A 21,754-nucleotide genomic window follows, 5' to 3' on the forward strand; every position below is an offset into this window, starting at 1 on the left:
TATTTATTTTTAAATAAAGGTATGAAGATAATATTGATTATTATTATAGAAGGTTTGTATGCTATGTTTTGTCTCAGAGTACTGGTGCCCATAGGAAGCTACAAAGTTTAAGCTATTACTTCTGTAATTTATCTGTATTATTTTACAGTGTATAAAAGATGACTTAGCATTATTCAGTTACTGAGTTGGGGTGATCATGGTAACACTACCTATAGTAATTGGTGTTCATACCTGCAGCTCCCACCGGATGCCATTTGCATTGTGTTGGAGGTAGTCACTGTTCTTCTCACCAGCACATATACACAGCTGTAGTAGTAAAGCCAAGCTGTAATGTAATGTGCTAGCTGTGAAATAAAGATATTAGATAACTAATATTTACATGTCAGTGATTACTGAAGCTCAGCAGGATCAGTCTGGTAACTCTAGTAAAGTTAGCATCAGTTATGAGGGTGGTTGCTTTGTGTTGTCAGTTGGTTTTGTGACATAACTGCTGCATCACATAAGCCACTCCCCTAAGACTGTCACCATGACAACCAGGCATCACATTATACAATGACTGTCAGTTTAGCCTGTTATTAGTGTAGTTTTAACATAAGATGTTTAATTATGCATAATAAAACAACTTTAGAATATACTCATTCTTTATTTTGTCCCTTTTCATGTAATTAGCTCTGAAAATTGTGCATTGATTTGGAACTGTATATGTTATTCTGTAGGATGGTAACAAATGTCTTGTAATTACAAGGTGTTTACTGTCCCTTTAAGTTCTTACAAAACTCCCATTATAAATCCTGAGTTTCCAGTGCTTATATGTTGGGAATAGATTATTAAAATGTCATGAACTGCTTTGGTCTGGTAATATCTACAGAGCTATGGCTGAGCCTCAGGGTCATGTCATGTGATTACCTCTGGGGTTACCAGCCATACTTATTAGCATTTGTAATTGTGCAGTGTAGCTAAGAAACTACAGGTGCTAGGTCTGCCATTACTTAATAGTAGATTCCCCACATTTAAAAGCCTTTATGTCTGTATCAATTTTATAGTAATTATAGTTGACCTGAACCATACAAATAGGGTGTCCAGTATTTTAGCAGGCTGTTCAGTATAATCTGTACAAAAATACTGGACACTTAAAGACCCCTGCCAGCTAAATGTAAAGGGCCTCCTAGAAATATGGCTCAAAAAGAAGTGACACTGTGCATCTTCTATTATATGTGTTTTAGGCAAACATGGGGTTTGTTCAATCATTGCTGGGTGTTTACTTCTGGTAGCCAAAGGGGTCACATCACTAGTACGTACATGTGTTACTGGCAACTAAGGGGATAAAATGACTGCTTAGTTGTGAAAAATATATGTGGTGGGACCAAGGGTGGGGCCTAAGTTTGAGCTTTTGTGGGGACATTGTGTGAACCCAGCTACAACCCGTGTCACTGTCCAGTCACCTATAGGTTGTCCGGTATTTTTATAGCGCACAGCTGGCAACCCTAGTTGTAACTTAGTTTACCTTTTCTGCTGTGCCCTATTAGGGACAGTTATAAATAGGTCACAGAGTGTGCAGCCAATGGCTGTGTTGAATATAACAGTGTTCTGCATTTTATATTGCCAATTTAAGTGTTTAATGCCCCTATAATGCAAATTTAATACAATAAATAAAACATAAGAGCAATCGAAAATATAAATCCGAATATCCTATTTTTGATATGGTCCAACCCACTGTCACCCAGTTAATGTAGAAATAGATGCATTTTCTCTGGGATACAGTTTATCACACTCTGTACCTTAAATTATAATGTAGTTTTTACATGCATGGTATGCTGTTTAATTGTACGGCAACGTGAATGCTTAAAGCAGAAATATGTAAATAAAATAAAAAACAAAGATTTAATGAGTGATTTGTAGTACTATCAATGATTACTAATACTAACATTCTTACAGTACGCTAATCCCTAGTTGACTACATATCCCAGCGTGCAGCGCAAGCCCGTGGTGAACCTTTCCTTCTGTCACATGGTCTACGTCGGTCGTGACAAATCACAGAACAGGCTAATTTCATGATAACCAGTAAGAGCTAATCTCACAGGAAGGCCTCGTTGCTAATGGAGGAGCGTCCATAGCAGCGAACACCGGAGCCAAGCAATATTAACCGGGTACGTTGGCGGGGTTAAGAGGTCGGGGGGATACCGACCGAGAGTAAGGGAGGTGAGGGCTGATAGGCGAGATATAAGAATGTGGGGAAAGGGCAGACTGTAGTACTGGGGACTTTTAGAGTAAGAGGCAAATGTAACTTAGTGGCCCAGGCTGTAGGGACCAGTACCAGTTTTTTTATGATCATTATACATGGCTAATAATCTAGCTACGCTATATAATAACGCTGATTAACTATAATCTTATTCTCTTATATTAAACAGTGCGTTTTATAATACTGATATATTATATACTAAGCATGATATACTGTAAGTTTGATATATTGATAATTAAAGGAACCTTAAATGGACATAAAAGTGTAAACAGAATGCCAAATTTTTCATGTGTATTGCAAAATTGTTTATAGTTTTATTTGAAATGCCCAGCTATGCATGTCATTTCAAAAGCAACTATGTGCTACATTAGGTTCCTTTGAATAAAAATGTTGATGAAGATGGAATATAGGTGAAGGCATTGATGCTGAAGCAGGGGAGAAAAAAATATATATTTTAGGGTTCTCACAACCCGTTTTCTTTCTCTTTGCATAGTCTTTCTGCTTCATCTGTATATAATGTCATAAACAATGTAGTTAATCCTTTTAATGTCATTTGCTTTTAGCATTGGATAATCATGTCAGTGAACATGCCCTAATATTTAGGAAAGTCCTGGTGGATTGCGAATGCCTATTTGTATCCAAAAAGCATCACAAAATGGAAACAGCAGTTTCATACTGCTTCTAATGTAACACACATTATAAGCAGTATGAAACAGCAGTTTCCATTTTGTGTTGCTTACTTATAAATTACTGTATAATGCACATTGTAATGAGTATTCAGACTGTGGCTGTGTTGTCAGCATCCCATGTTTTAAAGAAAATGTTCCAGAGCTATGATGTGTGTGTTTTAATATAACAGAACAATAACATAAAATTGAATCACCCCTGCAATGCACTACAAAAATATGTCTAAACTTAAAGGGACAGTGTATTGTAAAATTGTTTTCCCTTTAACATGTTTCTAATGACTTGTTATTTCAACAGCAGAGCATAGTAAAGGTTTATTTTGCATATGAAATAGCTGGTTTTGTTCTTTGGCACCACAACCCATTATAATTGGTTTTAGCATACAGGGAAACAAGATCTTCTTATTGTATTATCTTCTATACACACACTTGCTTTCTTATCTTAGTCTGTAAACCAATACCTTATACTTGAAGAGAACAATTGAAATTGAACATTTTATTACTTATCTTTCCTACCCCTCACTGGGAATTTCATTTTTTTCTGCTGACTATCGGCTAGATTACGAGTTTTGCGGTAAGGTGAAAAAGCAGCGTTAACAGGTCCTAACGCTGCTTTTTTACGCCCCCTGGTATTGCGGGTCTTGCAGGTTTAGGGGCACCGCACACTTTTTTGGCCTTACCGCAAACCAATTTACGCAAATTGCGTATAGTCTTTTTTCAATGGGACTTCCATAGCACTGATATTACAAGTTTGTCCTTGGAGGCCAAAAAAGTGAGCGGTACAACCTATCCCGCAAGATTCCTAACGTATTTTAAAGTCAGTAGTTATGAGTTTTACGCTACAAAGCTGTAGCATTAAACTCATAACTAAAGTGCTAAAAAGTACACTAACACCCATAAACTACCTATTAACTCCTAAACCAAGGCCCTCCCGCATCGCAAACACTATAATAAAAATATTAACCCCTAATCTGCCGCTCCGGACATCGCCGCCACTAGAATAAACATATTAACCCCTAAACCACTGCACTCCCGCCTCGCAAACACTAGTTAAATATTATTAACCCCTAATCTGCTGCCCCAACATCGCCGCCACCTACCTACATTTATTAACCCCTAATCTGCCGCCCCCAACGTCGCCGCCGCTGCTATTCTAAATTTATTAACCCCTAAACCTAAGTCTAACCCTAACCCCCCTAACTTAAATATAATTTAAATAAATCTAAATAAAATTACTATTATTAACTAAATTATTCCTATTTAAAACTAAATACTTACCTGTAAAATAAACCCTAAGCGAGGTAGAATATAACTAATAGTTACATTGTTTCTAGCTTAGGGTTTATTTTTATTTTACAGGCAAGTTTGTATTTATTTTAACTAGGTAGAATAGTTACTAAATAGTTATTAACTATTTAATAACTACCTAGCTAAAATAAATACAAATTTACCTGAAAAATAAAACCTAACATAAGTTACACTAACACCTAATACTACACTACAATTAAATAAATTACCTAAATGAAATACAATTAAATAAATCAAATACAATTAACTAAATTACAAAAACAAACAAACACTAAATTACAGAAAATAAAAAACAAATTACAAGATCTTTAAACTAATTACACCTAATCTAATAGCCCTATCAAAATAAAAAAAGCTCACCCAAAATAAAAAAAAAACTATACTAAACTAAACTACCAATAGCCCTTAAAAAGGCCTTTTGCGGGGCATTGCCCCCAAGAAATCGGCTCTTTTACCTGTAAAAAAAATAAATATACACACCCCCCCCCAACAGTAAAACCCACCACCCACACAACCAACCCAACAAATAAAACTCTAACTAAAAAAACCTAAGCTCCCCATTGCCCTGAAAAGGGCATTTGGATGGGCATTGCCCTTAAAAGGGCATTTAGCTCTATTGCGGCCCAAAGCCCTAACCTAAAAATAAAACCCACCCAATACACCCTTAAAAAATCCTAACACTAACCCACAAAGATCCACTTACCGGGAGAAGTCTTCATCCAAGCGGCAAGATGTCCTCAACGAAGCCGGGCAGAAGTGGTCCTCCAGACGGGCAGAAGTCTTCAGACAGCATCTTCTATCTTCATCCTTCCGACGCGGAGCGGGTCCATCTTCAAGACATCAGGCGCGGAGCATCCTCTTCCAACGACGACTACCCGACGAATGAAGGTACCTTTTAAGTGATGTCATCCAAGATGGCGTCCCTTAGATTCAGATTGGCTGATAGAATTCTATCAGCCAATCGGAATTAAGGTTGACAAATCCTTTTGGCTGATGCAATCAGCCAATAGGAATGAAGTTCAATCCTATTGGCTGATTGCATCAGCCAATAGGATTTTTTCAACCTTAAAGGGACAGTAAACACCAGAATTTTTGTTGTTTAAAATGGTAGATAATCCCTTTATTACCTATTCCCCAATTTTGCATAACCAACACAGTTATAATATACTTTTTACCTCTGTGATTACCTTGTATTTATGCCTCTGCAAACTGCCCCCTTATTTCAGTTCTTTTGACAGACTTGCATTTTTAGCCAATCAGTGCTGACTCCTAGGAGCTTCACATGCTTGAGCTCAATGTTATCTATATGAAACACATTAACTAATGCCCTCTAGTGGTAAAAAACTGTCAAAATGCTTTCAGATTAGAGGCAGTCTTCAAGGTCTAAGAAATTAGCATATGAACCTCCTAAATTTAGCTTTCAACTAAGAATACCAAGAGAACAAAGCAAAATTGGTAATAAAAGTAAATTGGAATTTTGTTTAAAATTACATGCTCTATTTAAATCATGAAAGTTTTTTTTTTTTTGGACTTTACTGTCCCTTTAATTCCGATTGGCTGATAGAATTCTATCAGCCAATCGGAATCTAAGGGACGGCATCTTGGATGTGGTCACTTAAAGGTAAAGGTACCTTCATTTGTCAGGTAGTCGTCGTTGGAAGAGGATGCTCCGTACAGGATGTCTTGAAGATGGACCCGCTCCGCGTCGGTAGGATGAAGATAGAAAATGCCGCCTGGAGGACCACTGCTGCTGGCTTCGTTGAGGACATCTTGCCGCTTGGATGAAGACTTCTCCCGGTAAGTGGATCTTCGGGGGTTAGTGTTAGGATTTTTTAAGGGTGTATTGGGTGGGTTTTATTTTTAGGTTAGGGCTTTGGGCCGCAATAGAGCTAAATGCCCTTTTCAGGGCAATGGGGAGCTTAGGTTTTTTTAGTCAGGGTTTTATTTGGGGGGTTGGTTGTGTGGGTGGTGGGTTTTACTGTTGGGGGGGTTGTGTGTATTTTTTTTTTTTACAGGTAAAAGAGACGATTTCTTGGGGGCAATGCCCCGCAAAAGGCCCTTTTGGGGCGGCTTTTATTATTTTGATAGGGCTATTATATTAGGTGTAATTAGTTTAAAGATCTTGTAATTTGTTTTTTATTTTCTGTAATTTTGGTGTTTGTTTGTTTGTTCTTGTAATTTAACTAATTGTATTTGATTTATTCAATTGTATTTCATTTAGGTAAGTTATTTAATTGTAGTGTAGTATTAGGTGTTAGTGTAACTTAGGTTAGGTTTTATTTTACAGGTCAATTTGTATTTATTTTAGCTAGGTAGTTATTAAATAGTTAATAACTATTTAGCAACTATTCTACCTAGTTAAAATAAATACAAACTTGCCTGTGAAATAAAACTAAACCCTAAGCTAGCTACAATTTAACTATTAGTTATATTGTAGCTAGCTTAGGGTTTATTTTACAGGTAAGTATTTAGTTTTAGATAGGAATAATTTAGTTTAGAGCTGCAACAACTAATCGTCATAATCAATTATGAAAATAGTTGTCAACGAGTCTCATAATCGATTAATCGATTAGTTGGTTTGCAATTAGTTGGTCTGTGCACAACACCAGCTGCTTCACTCCAATGAACTCCTGCATATGGTATTGTGTTTTATGGTTATGTTCTTAGCCTAAAGGACATCTACAGACGTCTACTTTTCACTTTTTCAGGACAGTATACGTTTACAACTACCCCAGGCTTATGTGCAACCCAGATATAATAGTCATCATTTGGATTGTTTATATTAAATCAGGTGATTTGGAACTATGCTTTGCATAATATAGTGCTGAGCTTGTTATTTACACCTAGTCCCTAGACTGATGGGAGTTATTTAAATTGATGTGCACTATTGTCTGTTTGCACAATTATTAGCATATTGCTTGTTATTGCTGATTATATGTACTGTATAAATAAATGTGTAAGGCTTTGTCCTGTTATTGATATACAGTCCTTAGCGCGTTTGATTTGTTTTTTTTATTGTTTTTTTATATTTTTAATATATTGTGATAATATGTACCAGATTCAACCTATATGTATATATCTGTTATTTTTAGAGCGGACTAGATATTTCCCCTAACCGTATAGCTGGTTATTTACCATTGCATATAGATATTCAAGATATTTTTTATGTAAGAATGAAGTCAAGGGTTACTTTATTGAGAGGCCCCTTTCCAAGGTGAAAACCCCTTTGCGTTGGTGAAGAGCTAACAAAGATATATATATCCCACTTTGGTGAAATTGGCAAAACCCTACTTATACATCTCAAGCACCTCAACACAATCTTAGTGCCTTTTCTCTGCTGCAGGAAATATAGCTGCAAACAGAGAACCAGCCTTAGCCAGAAGCATGTGGACATGTTGAGATTTTTGCATTTCAATGCAAAGTTTCTGAAAGAGTGAATAACAGAATGTTATTAACAGTGATAGTCTCTTTCTAGTTCTACCTCTTTTCAAACAGTTTGTGGTTTTGTTTTGTTTAATTATAAAACTGTTCTGCTGCTTAAAAATTGGACAAACAGTTGTGTTAATGTAAAGTTTAAGTCTGAAGTTTATATTTGTAACACTCAGTATGTGGATTTTATTTAAAATATAGGAAACAATTATTGATTCTTTTTTTATCCGATTAGTCGATTAATCAAAAAAATAATCGGCTGATTAATCGATTATGAAAATAATCGTTAGTTGCAGCCCTAATTTAGTTAATGATAGGAATTTTATTTATATTATTTTAAATTATATTTAAATTGGGGGGGGGGGGGGGTTAGGGTTAGAGGTTTAGGGGTTAATAAATTTTAAAATAGTGGCGGCGACGTTGGGGGCGGCAGATTAGGGGTTAATAAGTGGTTTAGGTGGCGGCGACGTTGGGGGCGGCAGATTAGGGGTTAATAAATATAATTGTAGGTATTGTCGATGTTGGGGGCAGCAGATTAGGGGTTAATAAGTATAATGTAGGTATCGGCGATGTTGGGGCGGCAGATTAGGGGTTAATAAGTGTAAGATTAGGGGTGTTTAGACTTGGGGTTCATGTTGGGGTGTTAGGTGTAAACATAAAATGTGTTTCCCCATAGGAATCAATGGGGCTGCGTTACTGAGTTTTACGCTGCTTTTTTGCAGGTGTTAGACTTTTTCTCAGCCGGCTCTCCCCATTGATGTCTATGGGGAAATCGTGCACGAGCACGTATAACCAGCTCACCGCTCACTTAAGCAGCGCTGGTATTGGACTGCAGTGTGGAGCTCAATTTTGCTCTATGCTCACTCCTTGCCTGTTAATGCCGGGTTGATAAAAACCCGTAATACCAGCGCTGCAGGTAAGTGAGCGGTGACAATAACGTGCAAGTTAGCACCGCACCCCTCATAACGCAAAACTCGTAATCTAGGCGTATGTTTACAACGCCTTTTTATTGCCAATACTTAAATATTGACATTTTCACTATAAGTGGGCATACCACAGGCAGAATCAGCTATTTAAATGTCAAAATAAAGTAAAAGGAGCTATTTGTAAGAAATTTAAAGGGACATTCCGGTCAAAATTTAAATGCACATAGATTAATTAGATTTTTGAATAGAAACATATTTGCAATATACATGTATTGGCAAAAATGCTTTGAGTAAAAGTTATCACTGTTTTAGTGTTAATTTTTTTTCTCTGCACATGCATGTGAAGCATAGCTACATCCTTTCAGTGCCTCACCATTTCAAATGCTATCTTTATTTAAAAAGTAGGAATGTAAAGTTTAGGAGCCGGCCCATTTTAGGTTCAGAACCCTGGATAGCCCTTGCTTATTGGTGGCTACATGTAGCCACTAATAAAAAAGCATAACCCAGGTTCTGAACCAAAAATGGTCTGGCTCCTAAGCTTTACATTCCTGCTTTTTAAATAAAGATAGCAAGAGAACAGAGAAAAAATTGACAATCGGAGTAAATTAGAAAGTTGCTTAAAATGTCATGCTCTATCGGAATCATTAAAGGGATACTAAACCCATTTTTTTTTTCTTTCATGATCATGCAATTCTAAGCAACTTTCTAATTTACTCCTATTATCAGTTTTTCTTCATTCTCTTGCTATCTTTATTTGAAAAATCAGAAATGTAAGCTTATGAGCCGGCCCATTTTTGATTCAGCACCTGGGTAGCATTTGCTGATTAGTGGCTAAATGTAGCCACCAATCAGCAAGCGCTACCCAGGTTCTGAACCAAAAATGGGCCGGCTCCTAACCATACATTTCAGCTGTTTCAGATAAAGATAACAAGAGAACGACAAAAAAAAATTATACTAGGAGTAAATTAGCAAGTCGCTTAATATTGCATGCTCTATCTGAATCATGAAAGAAGAAAATTGGGTTTAGTATCCCTTTAAAGAAAAAAAAAATGTGTTTAGTATCCCTTTTAAGGGTCATTTTAATCCCAGGATGTTTGTTTCTGTGTGAGCGAGCTGCTAAGAGTAAGTTTATCGCGACTCAAGCAGTTACCCCTGGATTGGCAGAATCTCTAGTTTCCACTATAGTGGTCATTAAAACTTTTTTTTAAAAAACCCCTGAAATTTAAAGGCAGAACACAATTCTAATATACATTTTAAATTCTCGCTTAAATGTTAAAAAGGAATTACCTTGTTTATGTTTTCATCTTATTTAAAGGGACACTAAACCCCAACATTTTCTTTCATGATTCAATTAGAGAATACAATTTTAAACAACATTCCAATTTACTTTTGTTATCTATCTATTTTGCTTCATTCTTTAGATATCCTTTGTTAAAGAAATTGCAATGCACATGGGTGAGCCAATCACACGAGGCATCTTTGTGCACCATCCAATTGGCAGCTACTGAGCCTATCTGGATATGTTTTTCAACAAAGTATATCAAGAGAATAAAGCACATTAGATAATAGAAGTAAATTAGAAAGTTGTTTAAAATTGTATGCACTTTCTAAATCATGAAAGAAAAAATGTGTTTCATGTCCCTTTGAGTTTGGAGTCAAACTGCATTTTCCCCCATAACCTTCTAAATTTTTATATTTAATCTCTTGTTGCTAAATGACAGTGAGTTTTTTGTTGTTGTTTGTTTTTTGGTAGTTCTTGCATTCAGGCATTGGTGGGAACAGAGTTTATTTTTTTTAATTTTATGGGGCAAAATACAAATGTGCAGAACAGTTGTTAAAGGGACATTGTACACTAGATTTATCTTTGCCTACATTTTTTTTGTAGATGATCCATTTATATAGCCCTGGGAGTGTTTTTGTAAAAATTTATAGTTTTGCTTATTTTTTTTTTAATAACATTTTGCTGATTTTCAGACTCCTAACCAAGCTCCAAAGTATCAGCTGTAGAACTATTGTGCTGCCATTATTTGAGTAATCTGTATTTTCATATGCAGTGAAAGGGGAGTAGGGGGAGTGTCTGATATTTCTGCTTTCCCATCCCCTTTTCACTGGGTGTCCCAGCCTAACCTCATTAATCAAGCTAAACTGAGAGCTTCTAAGTATGTTTTTTTTTTTAAACGGTTTTATACTGGATTTTGATATCAGTATCTGTGCATATTCCTCTTTATAGTAATGTCTATTACATTACATGAAAACCCTGGTGTACACTATCCCTTTAAATAATTTGTTAGCAGTGTGTATTTATAGTTTTTACATTCTGCATGACCTTATTTCAGGGATTGAAGTCTGTATGAACGGCAAGTTTACATTTTGAGATCATAAACCTAAGAAGAAGGCTTGTGTGAAGTCCAGGCTAGATGACTGGCAGACCTCTAGGTCTGTGTTAGCTTGGAGTGGGATTCATATTAAATAAGATCTATATATACATTGTCATTAATCTTTTCGACCTATAACCTTTAGACTAAGACATGATGGCTGCATCTGCATTACGTATTGGAGACCAGCTGATCTTAGAGGAAGATTATGATGAAAACTATATTCCCCAAGAACACGGTGAGTGATGTTTTTCAGAGATCAAGACAGTAAATCCATCTCTTATTTCTTTTACTGATGTTTATTTTTTGAATGTACACATCTTTTTACCTTGTATATCGGTGTCTGCTATTTTGTTTCATGATGCTGTTGTTTAGTATCTTTCTCTTTCTGACTGTAGAAATCCAAGAGTATGCACGATTGATTGGAATAGACCCTGAAGCAGAGCCTGAACTTATGTGGTTAGCTCGGGAGTGCATTGTGGCACCCTTACCTTCAGAATGGAAACCTTGGTAAGGCCCAGATACCTTTTTATCAACCACTCACTACTTATCTTAATTAAATTATAATAAAGTGTGCAGTGGAGACTTTTAGATGCTTTGCTCTTGTAATAGCCATTAAAGGGACAGTAAAGTCAAAATAAAACTTTGAAGAAAAAAAACTGGAATGAAAGCTTAGGAGACGGCCCATTTTTGGTTCAGCACCTGGGTAGTGCTTGCTGACTGGTGGCTTCATTTAGCCACCAATCAGCAAGTGCTACCCAGGTTCTGAATACCAAAAATGGCCTGGCTCCTATGCATAAATTCCTGCTTTTCAAATAAAGATAGCAAGATAATGAAAAAATGATAAAAGGAGTAAATTAGGAAGTTTTTTAAAATTCCATGCTATCTGAATCATGAATGGGGAAAAAAAAAAAATTGGGTTTCATATCCCTTTAAAGGGACATAAAACAAGTTGGGATAGAGACAAAATATTGTAAGTACTTTTAATAACGTTACCTGCAAATTTATACTGCAGTGCCTCGCTATTTACCCTTTCTTTTTAGTTTCTGAACTGTAAAGCTCTAACTGCCCCCACACATTTCCTTATATGGCTTTATCTCTATATCTATTGTTTTTTTGGTAGAATGCAAAAGTGAATAGGGATTATCTGCTGGTGCATGCCTAGAAGCTGTGAACTCAGTTGAAATACAATGCCTGTGTCTAAACACTGATAAGAGGGGTGGAGTTGGCTGCTCCAGGCAGCTTAGCTGTGTAATTCATTTCGCTTATTTAAAAAAAAAAAAAAAAATTAAAATACTTGCAAGCAATTTTTAATCAATTTTTTTTTGCAAACTATTTTTTTTTTGGATATGCACAGATCTCAACCTGTTTTATGTCTCGTGTTTTTTTTTTTTTTTTTTTTATATATATTTGTTTTACTGATTTAGAATGTCTCTTTTTATAGGATCATGTAGCGTTACTGTGCAGAATTATATAACATTATTTTTAAGGTTTACTGACACTTTAATATATATTCTCTAAATGCATTCAACATATCAACACAACGTTTGCTTATAATATATCTGTTCTAGAAGCATTTCAAATCACCAGTTTGAATGATACACTCTTCAAATTGAAATATTATGTTTTCCTTAGGTCCTTTACTGTGTCCAATAAGAGGCCAGATATAAATGAGCTTTCTAGCATGTAGATAGTTCAAGTAACCTGTAGCATACTTAATTATGTGGGAGCCACTCTAACCTATAATGGCAGTAAAGAAAATTGTTGTTTCTTTGCTTACATTCACATAAAAGTGCACATAAAGTGCTCTAATGTGTTAGGGCAATTTTATTATTTTACTATTGCTTGCATAATACTACAGTTTGGTTAAACACATAGGTAAAGCCAGCTGCATGGTACTACTTGGGACCAAGCTGAACACATCTGTTGAGCCACTGACAACAGTAATATGAATGTAACCACCAATTACCAGCTAGCTGCAAGTAGTGCGCTATTGCTCTTGATTTGAACTAGGCATGTTTTCAAAGTACTTTTGAAGTAATTTAAACAGTTTCTTAAAGTTTCATTCTGTATCTGAAACATTCAAGTCTTTAGTTTTGACTTATTTCCCTTTAATTACTTATTTTTGAAGGATTGAAACCTGAATTTAATGTCCCTTTAATACCTTTTTTTTTTTCTTTCTCACTTTTCCTCCTTTACAGCCAAGATGTTACAGGGGATATATATTACTTTAACTTTTCCACCGGAAAGTCTACATGGGATCACCCAAATGATGAACATTATCGGGAGATGGTGAAGCAGGAGAGGGAAAAGCTACAGGCACGTGGTGGGGGTAAGAAGAAAGAAAAGATCAGGAAAAAGGAGAAGAAGAAAGAAAAGAAAAGCAAAGAGGTGCCAAAACCCATTCCGGTAAGTGGTCCTCATCTGAAAAATGTGGAGATTGAGCCTGATTCCACCATGAGTTTCAGTGCTGAATACAAACGTATTTGAGGATCTCTAGCAACAAATGCATTAATAGGTTTTAGCTTTATTGCAAATGCTTTTGAGTTCTGTATTTAGAATTTTGATTTTTAGCAGATTGTGGTCTTATTTCGTTTCTGTTCACACTCACTCTCTCATTATTGGTTGGAATACGATCCAAGATATACCCTTTCTGGATATTGGATTTGATTTCTAGTTTTTATTGGAAGGTTTTTGATGGCTTTGCCCATGCAGCTCTTAAATTCTTACCATGTTCATTTTATTCTCATTTATTGTGTGTGCAATTTATTACAACATTCTCTGTGTTCCTAACTTTTTCTTTTCCCCAAGTCCTCTCTTGGACCAATGCAAAGTTCCCTGGGGAGTCTAGCCCCTCTTCGAGGTCTTAGCCAACCAACGGGAACCAGTGGAGGCACACGGGTTTCACTGAGCAGCAGTGCAGGAAGTTCAGGGGGATTTGACTCCCTGCTAACTGGCACACCTAGGGTAAGGGAAAGACTTAAAGGGACATAAAACCCAAATTTGTTATTTCATGATTCGGACAGAGCATGTGGTTTTAAACAACTTTCCAATTTACTTATAGTATTTCATTTGCTTCCTTCTCTTGTTATCCTTTGCTGAAAGGTTTATCTAGGTAAGCTCAGGAGCAGCAAAGAACCTAGGTTCTAGCTGCTGATTGGTGGCTGCATATATATATATATATATATATATATATATATATATATATATATATATATATATATATATATATATATGTTATAGTCATTGGCTCACCTGTGTGTTCAGTTAGAAACCAGTAGCTGCTCCTTCAACAAATGATACCAAGAGAATGAAGGAAATTTGATAATGGACGTAATCTGGAAAGTTGTTTAAAATTGTATGTTCTACCTAAATCATGAAATAATTTTTTTGTGTTTCATGTCCCTTTTTTAGGATGGAATGGTTTCAAATGTCCTTGTTTTAATATCCCATGTAATATTGTGTCTCACAATTTTTTTAATTTTTATTTTTCTCCAGAATTCATCCAAACTTACTTCTTATATCAAGAGCAGTGCAGGACATCGATCAGAGGAAATAAATCTACCTGGTCTAGAGGAAGATATGGAGGGTGAGCAAGAGAGTGAAGATCAGGTGAGAACACCAACAATTGTGTCACTCTGTGCAACTGGGACCGATCCAGTCACTTATAGACTCCTCCTGTGTCAAGTGGAAGAATAAAGATCTACTACTCTCTGGGACATAAAGCAGCAGACAAATATGAAAAAAAAAGAATTTACCTATCTCTAACATTGAACATAGCAGTGACGTTTTCCCTAACTAGTAACCTAGAGTAATATTTTTCCAGTCCTCTTTCTAACTCCATCCTTTCTTTGTTACTATCACTAATTCTGTGCTTTTGGCTCCATGGCTCATAGCTTTCTTCAATCCTTGTTATTTTGTCAGACTGTAAGGCGAAGGGTTATCTGTGTCGCTTTAGTACATACTCTTTATGTATTTTCTTCTATGTTACTATAGAGCCCCTGGGGGTCCCCACGTCTACTCAAAAACTTGCATATGGACCTTGGATATCTGGGCGGAGGTTTTGAATATGAGGTAGGTCTGAAACTGCTATGTAATCTGAATTGCAGGGTTTTTTTTTTTGTGTTTTTTTTTTTTTTTTTTAAACAAATTCTCAGAATAACTGTAATGTCAGCAATCTACCCAAAGTGACCATCAGGAGTTTCTCCCTTAGGAAAACCTAGTGGTGAACAAGAGAGTATTACTCAGGCATCATCAGTTAGATCTGTATAGATCCAGATACAATTGTTAAATGTCATTGATAGTAGTGTATGTCTGTTGTGTGACTAAGCATGGCTCCATTTGTTCGGGGGTTACATGTTTGTTACTCAGGTGAACAAGCATGGTGTGGATTCTCACCTGGCCAGCAGTGGAGATGACCACTCTGAATCGGAGCTGCAAAATCTCAAGACTTCTGAGGAAGAAAAGGAAAGTAGGAAAGAGGTGACTATGGAGTGAGACCATAGCTGTGTTGCATCATAGCTGGTGTGTAGTGTGCGCAATCCTTCCCTACTAAATGCTGTGTCTAAAAGTAGCAAGTAGTGAGGTAGTTGTTGCCCATGTATCCTCAGTCAATGTCTTCTGTCAGTTGAACCTACAACAAACAACATGCAGCGTTTACACATTATCTATTTCTTCAAGATATCACTGGCCTTGCAAACCTGTTAGGTCTTGCCATGGTTTATGCTTTATTATATCTTTAAGAAAATATATATTTAAACCAAACATCCAAAATTCTGCAAAACTCCTTTTGGCCCAATGAATATCATTGCCAGTATTAACTAGAGGCACAGTTTAACTTTGCTGTCTTTTTACATAAATACTTAAACCCAAACATTTCACATTTATTTTATGAGACCATAAACAGATTTTGTTGAACCACATTTTTATTTAAAAAAAAAAAAAAAAAAAGTTTATAGCATGCATGAGTTAAAAAAAAGTTGGTCAAAGTTACTTAAATAAAAAAAAAAGTAACTGTGTGAGACGGTTTAGTATGACTTCTGATACAGGATTATTAAAATAAATAAATGGCAAGTTTTGCACCCAGAGGAAGAGAGAAAAAGAAACAGTTTCTTACGGTTTCCTTGTGCGGGCTGTGATGTCATGGGTAAGGGACGTCGCGGGCCGCGTCTGAGGGCTGTAATGATCGCGCGCGCAAATCCTTCAAAGCCTCGGCAGAGTGTTTATCCTCCTTCCCCATGAAAGTTCCGATACTTCCTTTCAGTTTTGTGAACCGGCATTTTTGAATCTTCAGTCCAGTAAGTGCTGTAGAACTCGTTTTTGGCACACAAATAATTTATAAGATAAAGGGGATACATTTGTTTTATAAGCTTCTGGGGCTTAATATATGTTCTATGTTTAGCATTAACATGGATGATGAGAATGATCAGTCTCAGCTCCAGCCTCAAGCCGATACAGCCCAGGAGGAATCGGGGGCAACTATAAGGTATAATTTGTTTTCTATGTGTGTGTCTTGAATGCCTTATGTACATTTTATTTATGGTTGGTTATGCTTTTTCTTAGTGATACAGCCCAGCCTATGCCCACCTGTTCCCTTTGTGCTGATCCTTGCTGGCAAGACAATAAACGTTGTAAAGTGTGTATTGGCAGATTTATGGTGGAAGCTTTTCTGAATCACCTGAGGGTTCTGTGAATAATTTGCTAAATGCTGATTGTGCCTCTGATGGTGAATATTTATTTAGAATCAGACCTTCCTATGGTGTTTGACACTGCAAAAATGTCTGAGTTTATTAAAGGGATTAGGAGTTCCCTGGGCATTGAAGATGAACAGTCTCAGGGACCATCTGATTGGTTTAATACAGATTCAACCCCAGATCAGTCCTTTCCTGTTTCTGAAAACCTGAAGTCTATATATTTGAACTTCTTTTCAAAGCCAGATAAACAGTCTGCTGTTCCTGATAAAATATGAGTTTTCCATTGGAAAATAATTTGCATACCTAATTTGTTTCCCCTCTAAAATTGATGCTGCAATCGCTAGACTCTCTCAAAAAAGATGATTTTTCTTGTGGATGATGCAGGATCATTTAAAGATGCCATGGATAAAAAATGGAGCAACATTTAAAGAGACTTTATCTTCAACAAAGAGGCCTTATTTCATCCTCTGTTTGCTCTTTTTTTTTTTCTACCCTTAAAGCTTCTGAGATCTGGTTTTCTAACTTGTCTCATGCTTTGCAAGAAAATGAAATTGTAACATCCTTTTCTTTCAGATTTAAAAATGGTAACTTCCTTCTGCTTATCAGCTTCTGCCAATATTTTGGAACTTAATGCTTAATCCATGGCTAATGCAAATCTTGTTAGAAGGGCCCTATGGCTATGACATTGGGAGGCAGACCCATGTTCCAAGATTAATTTGCTGAGTTTTTGCTTTGAAGGGGATATGTTGTTTGGCAAGCAATTAGAAGCACTGATATCTAAAAGAACAGGAGATAAGAGTCCTTTTCTCCCACAGGTTACCAGAGGCCATAGAGGGTTTTCTTTTGCCCACAGGCAACGTGGTCAGTATCAAAATTTTAAAAGTACCTCTCGAAGAGAATTTTTTTCCAACCCCAAGAAGGAAGATCCAACTTTCAGTTTAGAGGCAGGGGACCTGGTAAGTCTTTTCCTTCCTTTCAGTCTAGAAAACAATGATGGTAGGTCATCCCAGACCTGGCCATTAGGAGGAAGGCTACACAATTTCAGAGAGGTTTGGGTATCCACTATATCAGACCAATGAGTTTTGGAAATTATTCTATCAGGGTATCATCTGGAATTCATAAAGAAACCAGCTTTGCCATGCTTGGTAAAATCTCCACTCCCCAGAGATCCTGTAAAACTGAAGGTAATTCACAAGTTTATTAGCACACTTATGTATGATGGTGTTATCCAACAGGTACAAATTCAAGCTGAAGACAAAGGGTTTTATTCACCTCCCTTTCTGGTAAAAAAGGACGGTTCCTGGAGGCCTGTTCTGGATCTTCGCGTTCTCAATACTTTTATAAAAGTTCAAAGCTTTAAGATAGTCTGTTCTTTCAGTAATCAATCTCATCCCTCCAAGAACCTATTTGCTTTCCCTAGACCTCAAGTTTGCATACTTCCACATTCCCATTGCAGAAGTGCACAGAAAGTTTCTTTGTTTCACAGTCGGAGACCACCATTTTCAATTTTCAGCTCTTCCCTTCGGAGTCTCTACTTCTCCAAGGGTCTTTACAAAGGTTTTAGTGCCTCTCATAGCAGAACTCTGCATCAGAGGATTATTCGTCATCCATTATCTAGACAATATTCTTCTCCTAGCAAATTCACCTCAACGGCCTATGTTTACAGAGCCATCCTACTAAAGTTTCTTCAAGATCACGGCTGGAAGCTAAATTTCCAGAAGAGCCAGCTTCAACCCTGTCAGGATCTAGTGTTCCTAGGAGCACAGTTCAACACTCAAAAGGAGGTTGTTTCTCTTCAAGGTGCTTGCATCAAATTTCTTCTGAAATATTTTAAGCTCTTTCGTCATGTCAAATATTTTACAGCTCATCATTGGATGAAAGTTCTGGGGCATATGTCCTCAGTAATTTACATGTTGAGATGGGCAAGGTGGAGAATTCACCCATTTCAGATACACTTTTAAAAAAATTCGAAAGAGGCAAACTCCTATCCCAGCACATCAGAATACCTGCAAGTCTGAAAATATCCATCCTTTGGTGGTTAAAGATCAAGAACCTATCAAAGGGACTTCCTCTTCAAGAGCCGGACTGGATCCTTGTACAGACGGATGCCTGCAAGACCAGATGGGGAGCACATTGCCAAGGCATGTTCGCTCAAGGAACATGGGGCGAAACAGTCTCTTTCATCAAACATACTGGAGATCAGGGCAGTCTTCTTGGCTCTTCGTGCCTTTCAGCAACTACTGATAGGAAAGGCGGTGAAAATCCTCACAGACAACCGGATAGCTGCAGCATACCTACAATTTCAAGGAGTTTAGGTGCCTTAAGGGAGGTGTCTCCAATCTTCAAGTGGGCTCAACACCACATTCAGTTCCTCTCTGCGATCCATGTTCCAGGATCAGAGAATATTCAGGCAGATTACTTGAGCAGAAGTCAAATTCACCCAACGGAAGAGCAACTAAACAGGTGGCTGTTTCAGAGGATAGTCAGTTTCTGGGGACTTACGGAAATAGATCTCATGGCCTTTGCCTTGAATCATCAAGTTCCAAGGTTTTTCAGTCGTTACTCAACACTTCTTTCCATGGGAGTAGATGCCTTTCTTCACAAATGGTCGTACCATCTCATATATGTTTCCTCCAATCCCTCTCATTCCGAGACTATTGAAGAGGATTTTTTTGGCGACAGCAACTTGCATTGTCATCCTTCCCTTCTGGCCTCACACTTTGGTTTCCTCTGGTACACAAACTGGCGATTCAACCTCCATGGCATCTTCCAGTCATCTGGGACATGCTGAACCAGGGACCAGTAATTCATCCACATCCACAACAATTGAAGCTGGATGCTGAGATCTCCAGACTGCAACAAATAAATGTTTCAGCGCCCGTTATTCAGACACCTCTACAATCCCGAAAGGGAATTACTTCTAAGGCATACTATCGCATATGGGACATTTTCTCATTATGGATTATTACACACTATATTTCCACTGCAACTATCAAAGTATTTCATCTACTTTGATTTTCTACACAATGGTTTTCTTCAGGGTCTTCGTGCTAGAACCCTTAAAGTTCACATTTCTGCAATTTCTGCCATATCCGGGATAAGGTGGGCTCAGGATGCGTTAAAAATCCAATTTTTTTTCAAGCTTTGGCCCATATCTGTCTCTCTGTTAAAAACACGAATTCCATCCTGGGACCTGCCTTTTAGTTTTGGACTCTTTTGGAAGCTCCATTTGAACCTTTACGGGAAGTTTCTTTATGGTTTCTCACCTTGGAAACCATTTTTCTGGTGGCTATTACATCAGCTCGGCAAGTGTTAGAACTCCAAGCTCTGTCAGTAAAAGAAACAAACATTGTTTTTCATCAGAACAAAGTGGTTCTTCTTACTATTCCTGAATTACTTCCTAAAGTGGTATCCGACTTTCATAAACACCAGGATATTATTATTCCTTCATTTTGCCCGAAAAACTCAGACTCTCAAACCAAACCATTATAGCGTTTAGATGTGGTCCCATGTCTCCATATTTATGTCAAAAGGACTCAAGATATTTTTAAGACAAAACGATTATTTGTTGTTCCCAAAGGCCCTCTTCCGGGTCAAGCTCCATCAAGATCAACAATTTCTCGCTGGATTGTGCAGGCTATTAACAGAGCCTATAAACAAAAAAGGGAACAGGTACCTAAAGGGCCTAAGGCTCATTCCACTAGGGCTGTATCAACCTTCAAGCTGATGCTTCTCCTGAAGAAATCTGTCAAGCCACAGTTTGGAAATCTTATAACGCTTTCATCTCTCATTATAAATTAGATGTTAGTCAGTCTGCTGCTGCCAAATTGGGCCGTAAAATATTATCTTCTGTTGTAATCGAATAAACATTTTAAAGTTTTTTTGGTTTTTTTTGCAGTATATCCTTTTATTATGAAGTTATTTCCCACCCTTTCTTATATCTGCCTTGTATTCTCTCACTGGTATTACCAGGGGGGCCAAGATAATTGGAAATTTAACAAGCAAATATAAGTAATTTCTATATCTTGTCCCATACCCTGTGTAATACTTACCAGGCTCCCTTCCCATGCTTGGTTCATCTGTTATTGGCTGGACATTTCTAGGAGGAGGAAGGGGTGGTGTCCTACTACAAGATTTTATGGTAAATGAGGGGACTGGATAATTCTCTCCACGCCCCTCTGGAGAGGGGGTCTCACGGGTAAGTACTGTATTACTCAGGGTATGTGCCAAGATATAGAAATTACTTATATTTGGTTGTTAAATTTCCAATTGTATATAAAAATAAATATATATATATATATATATATATATATATATATATATATATATATATATATATATATATTAATATAATATAATATGTATGTATGTATTTTTTCTTTGAATTGCAGTGTTCTCTGCACAAATCAATGCCAGGCTTGCAGAATTATGAAGTAGCCGGGTGGGAACAGTGTAATACTTTGCAATATTATAACATTTTCTGTTATTTTTAAATCTTACTTAAACTAAATTAATGATAATTTGTGTTAAAAAAAGAAAAAAAAATCAGCTTAAAGGAGCATGAAACCCAAGTGGAATAAAATATATTATTCTCTGTGAAGGACATTGGAATGTGAAATATTCATGTTTTCATTTTTTGGGTTAGTGCACATGAGAATATGCGATCTGGTTTGCACGCGAGTAGGGTGGTAGGTTTTTTCCATTGACTTCAAAGGGGAAATACGTGAAGCACACGCAGTATTCTAACTTTGGGTTTTTGCGATCGTCGGGTTAGTTTACTTCTAGAGCAATTAACGCTTGAGCGGGAGCATTAAATAGCGCTCCACTCATAGTCTGGCTCTAAATATGTCTTGGGGAGAATACTACTTCTTTGTTTTGAGGCTGCACCTTATGTTATGTATGCTTCACTATGAGGTACTGATTCTAAGTGCTAGTGGTGAGATTTTAATCCTGGGGCTGCCCTCATACCTTCCAATACAAGTCCTCAGGACCTCATGCTTTCTATAAACCACGAGACCTTGGGCTATGTCACTAATATTGAAGCTGCATGTTGAGTTGTACTTCTAAGTTACTGTTACTAGTTTTTACTATGTCATGT

At 36.9% G+C, this 21,754-nt stretch overlaps 1 protein-coding gene across 1 annotated transcript in view; it reads left to right on the forward strand.

Moving 5' to 3' along the window:
* Positions 1-2,043: 2,043 nt before the first annotated feature.
* LOC128653403 (centrosomal protein of 164 kDa-like) overlaps positions 2,044-21,754 on the forward strand; it is a 262,023-nt gene continuing 242,312 nt past the window's right edge. The window contains exons 1-7 of the mRNA XM_053706655.1: positions 2,044-2,147; positions 11,109-11,201; positions 11,362-11,473; positions 13,165-13,372; positions 13,775-13,930; positions 14,462-14,575; positions 14,960-15,037. Coding sequence (XP_053562630.1) covers positions 11,117-11,201; positions 11,362-11,473; positions 13,165-13,372; positions 13,775-13,930; positions 14,462-14,575; positions 14,960-15,037 — 753 coding nt within the window. The 5' untranslated portion in view covers positions 2,044-2,147; positions 11,109-11,116. The remainder of the gene's footprint in view (positions 2,148-11,108; positions 11,202-11,361; positions 11,474-13,164; positions 13,373-13,774; positions 13,931-14,461; positions 14,576-14,959; positions 15,038-21,754) is intronic.

The sequence above is a fragment of the Bombina bombina genome, chromosome 3 (assembly GCF_027579735.1).
Source record: "Bombina bombina isolate aBomBom1 chromosome 3, aBomBom1.pri, whole genome shotgun sequence".
In the NCBI taxonomy this organism is placed as follows: Eukaryota; Metazoa; Chordata; class Amphibia; order Anura; family Bombinatoridae; genus Bombina; species Bombina bombina.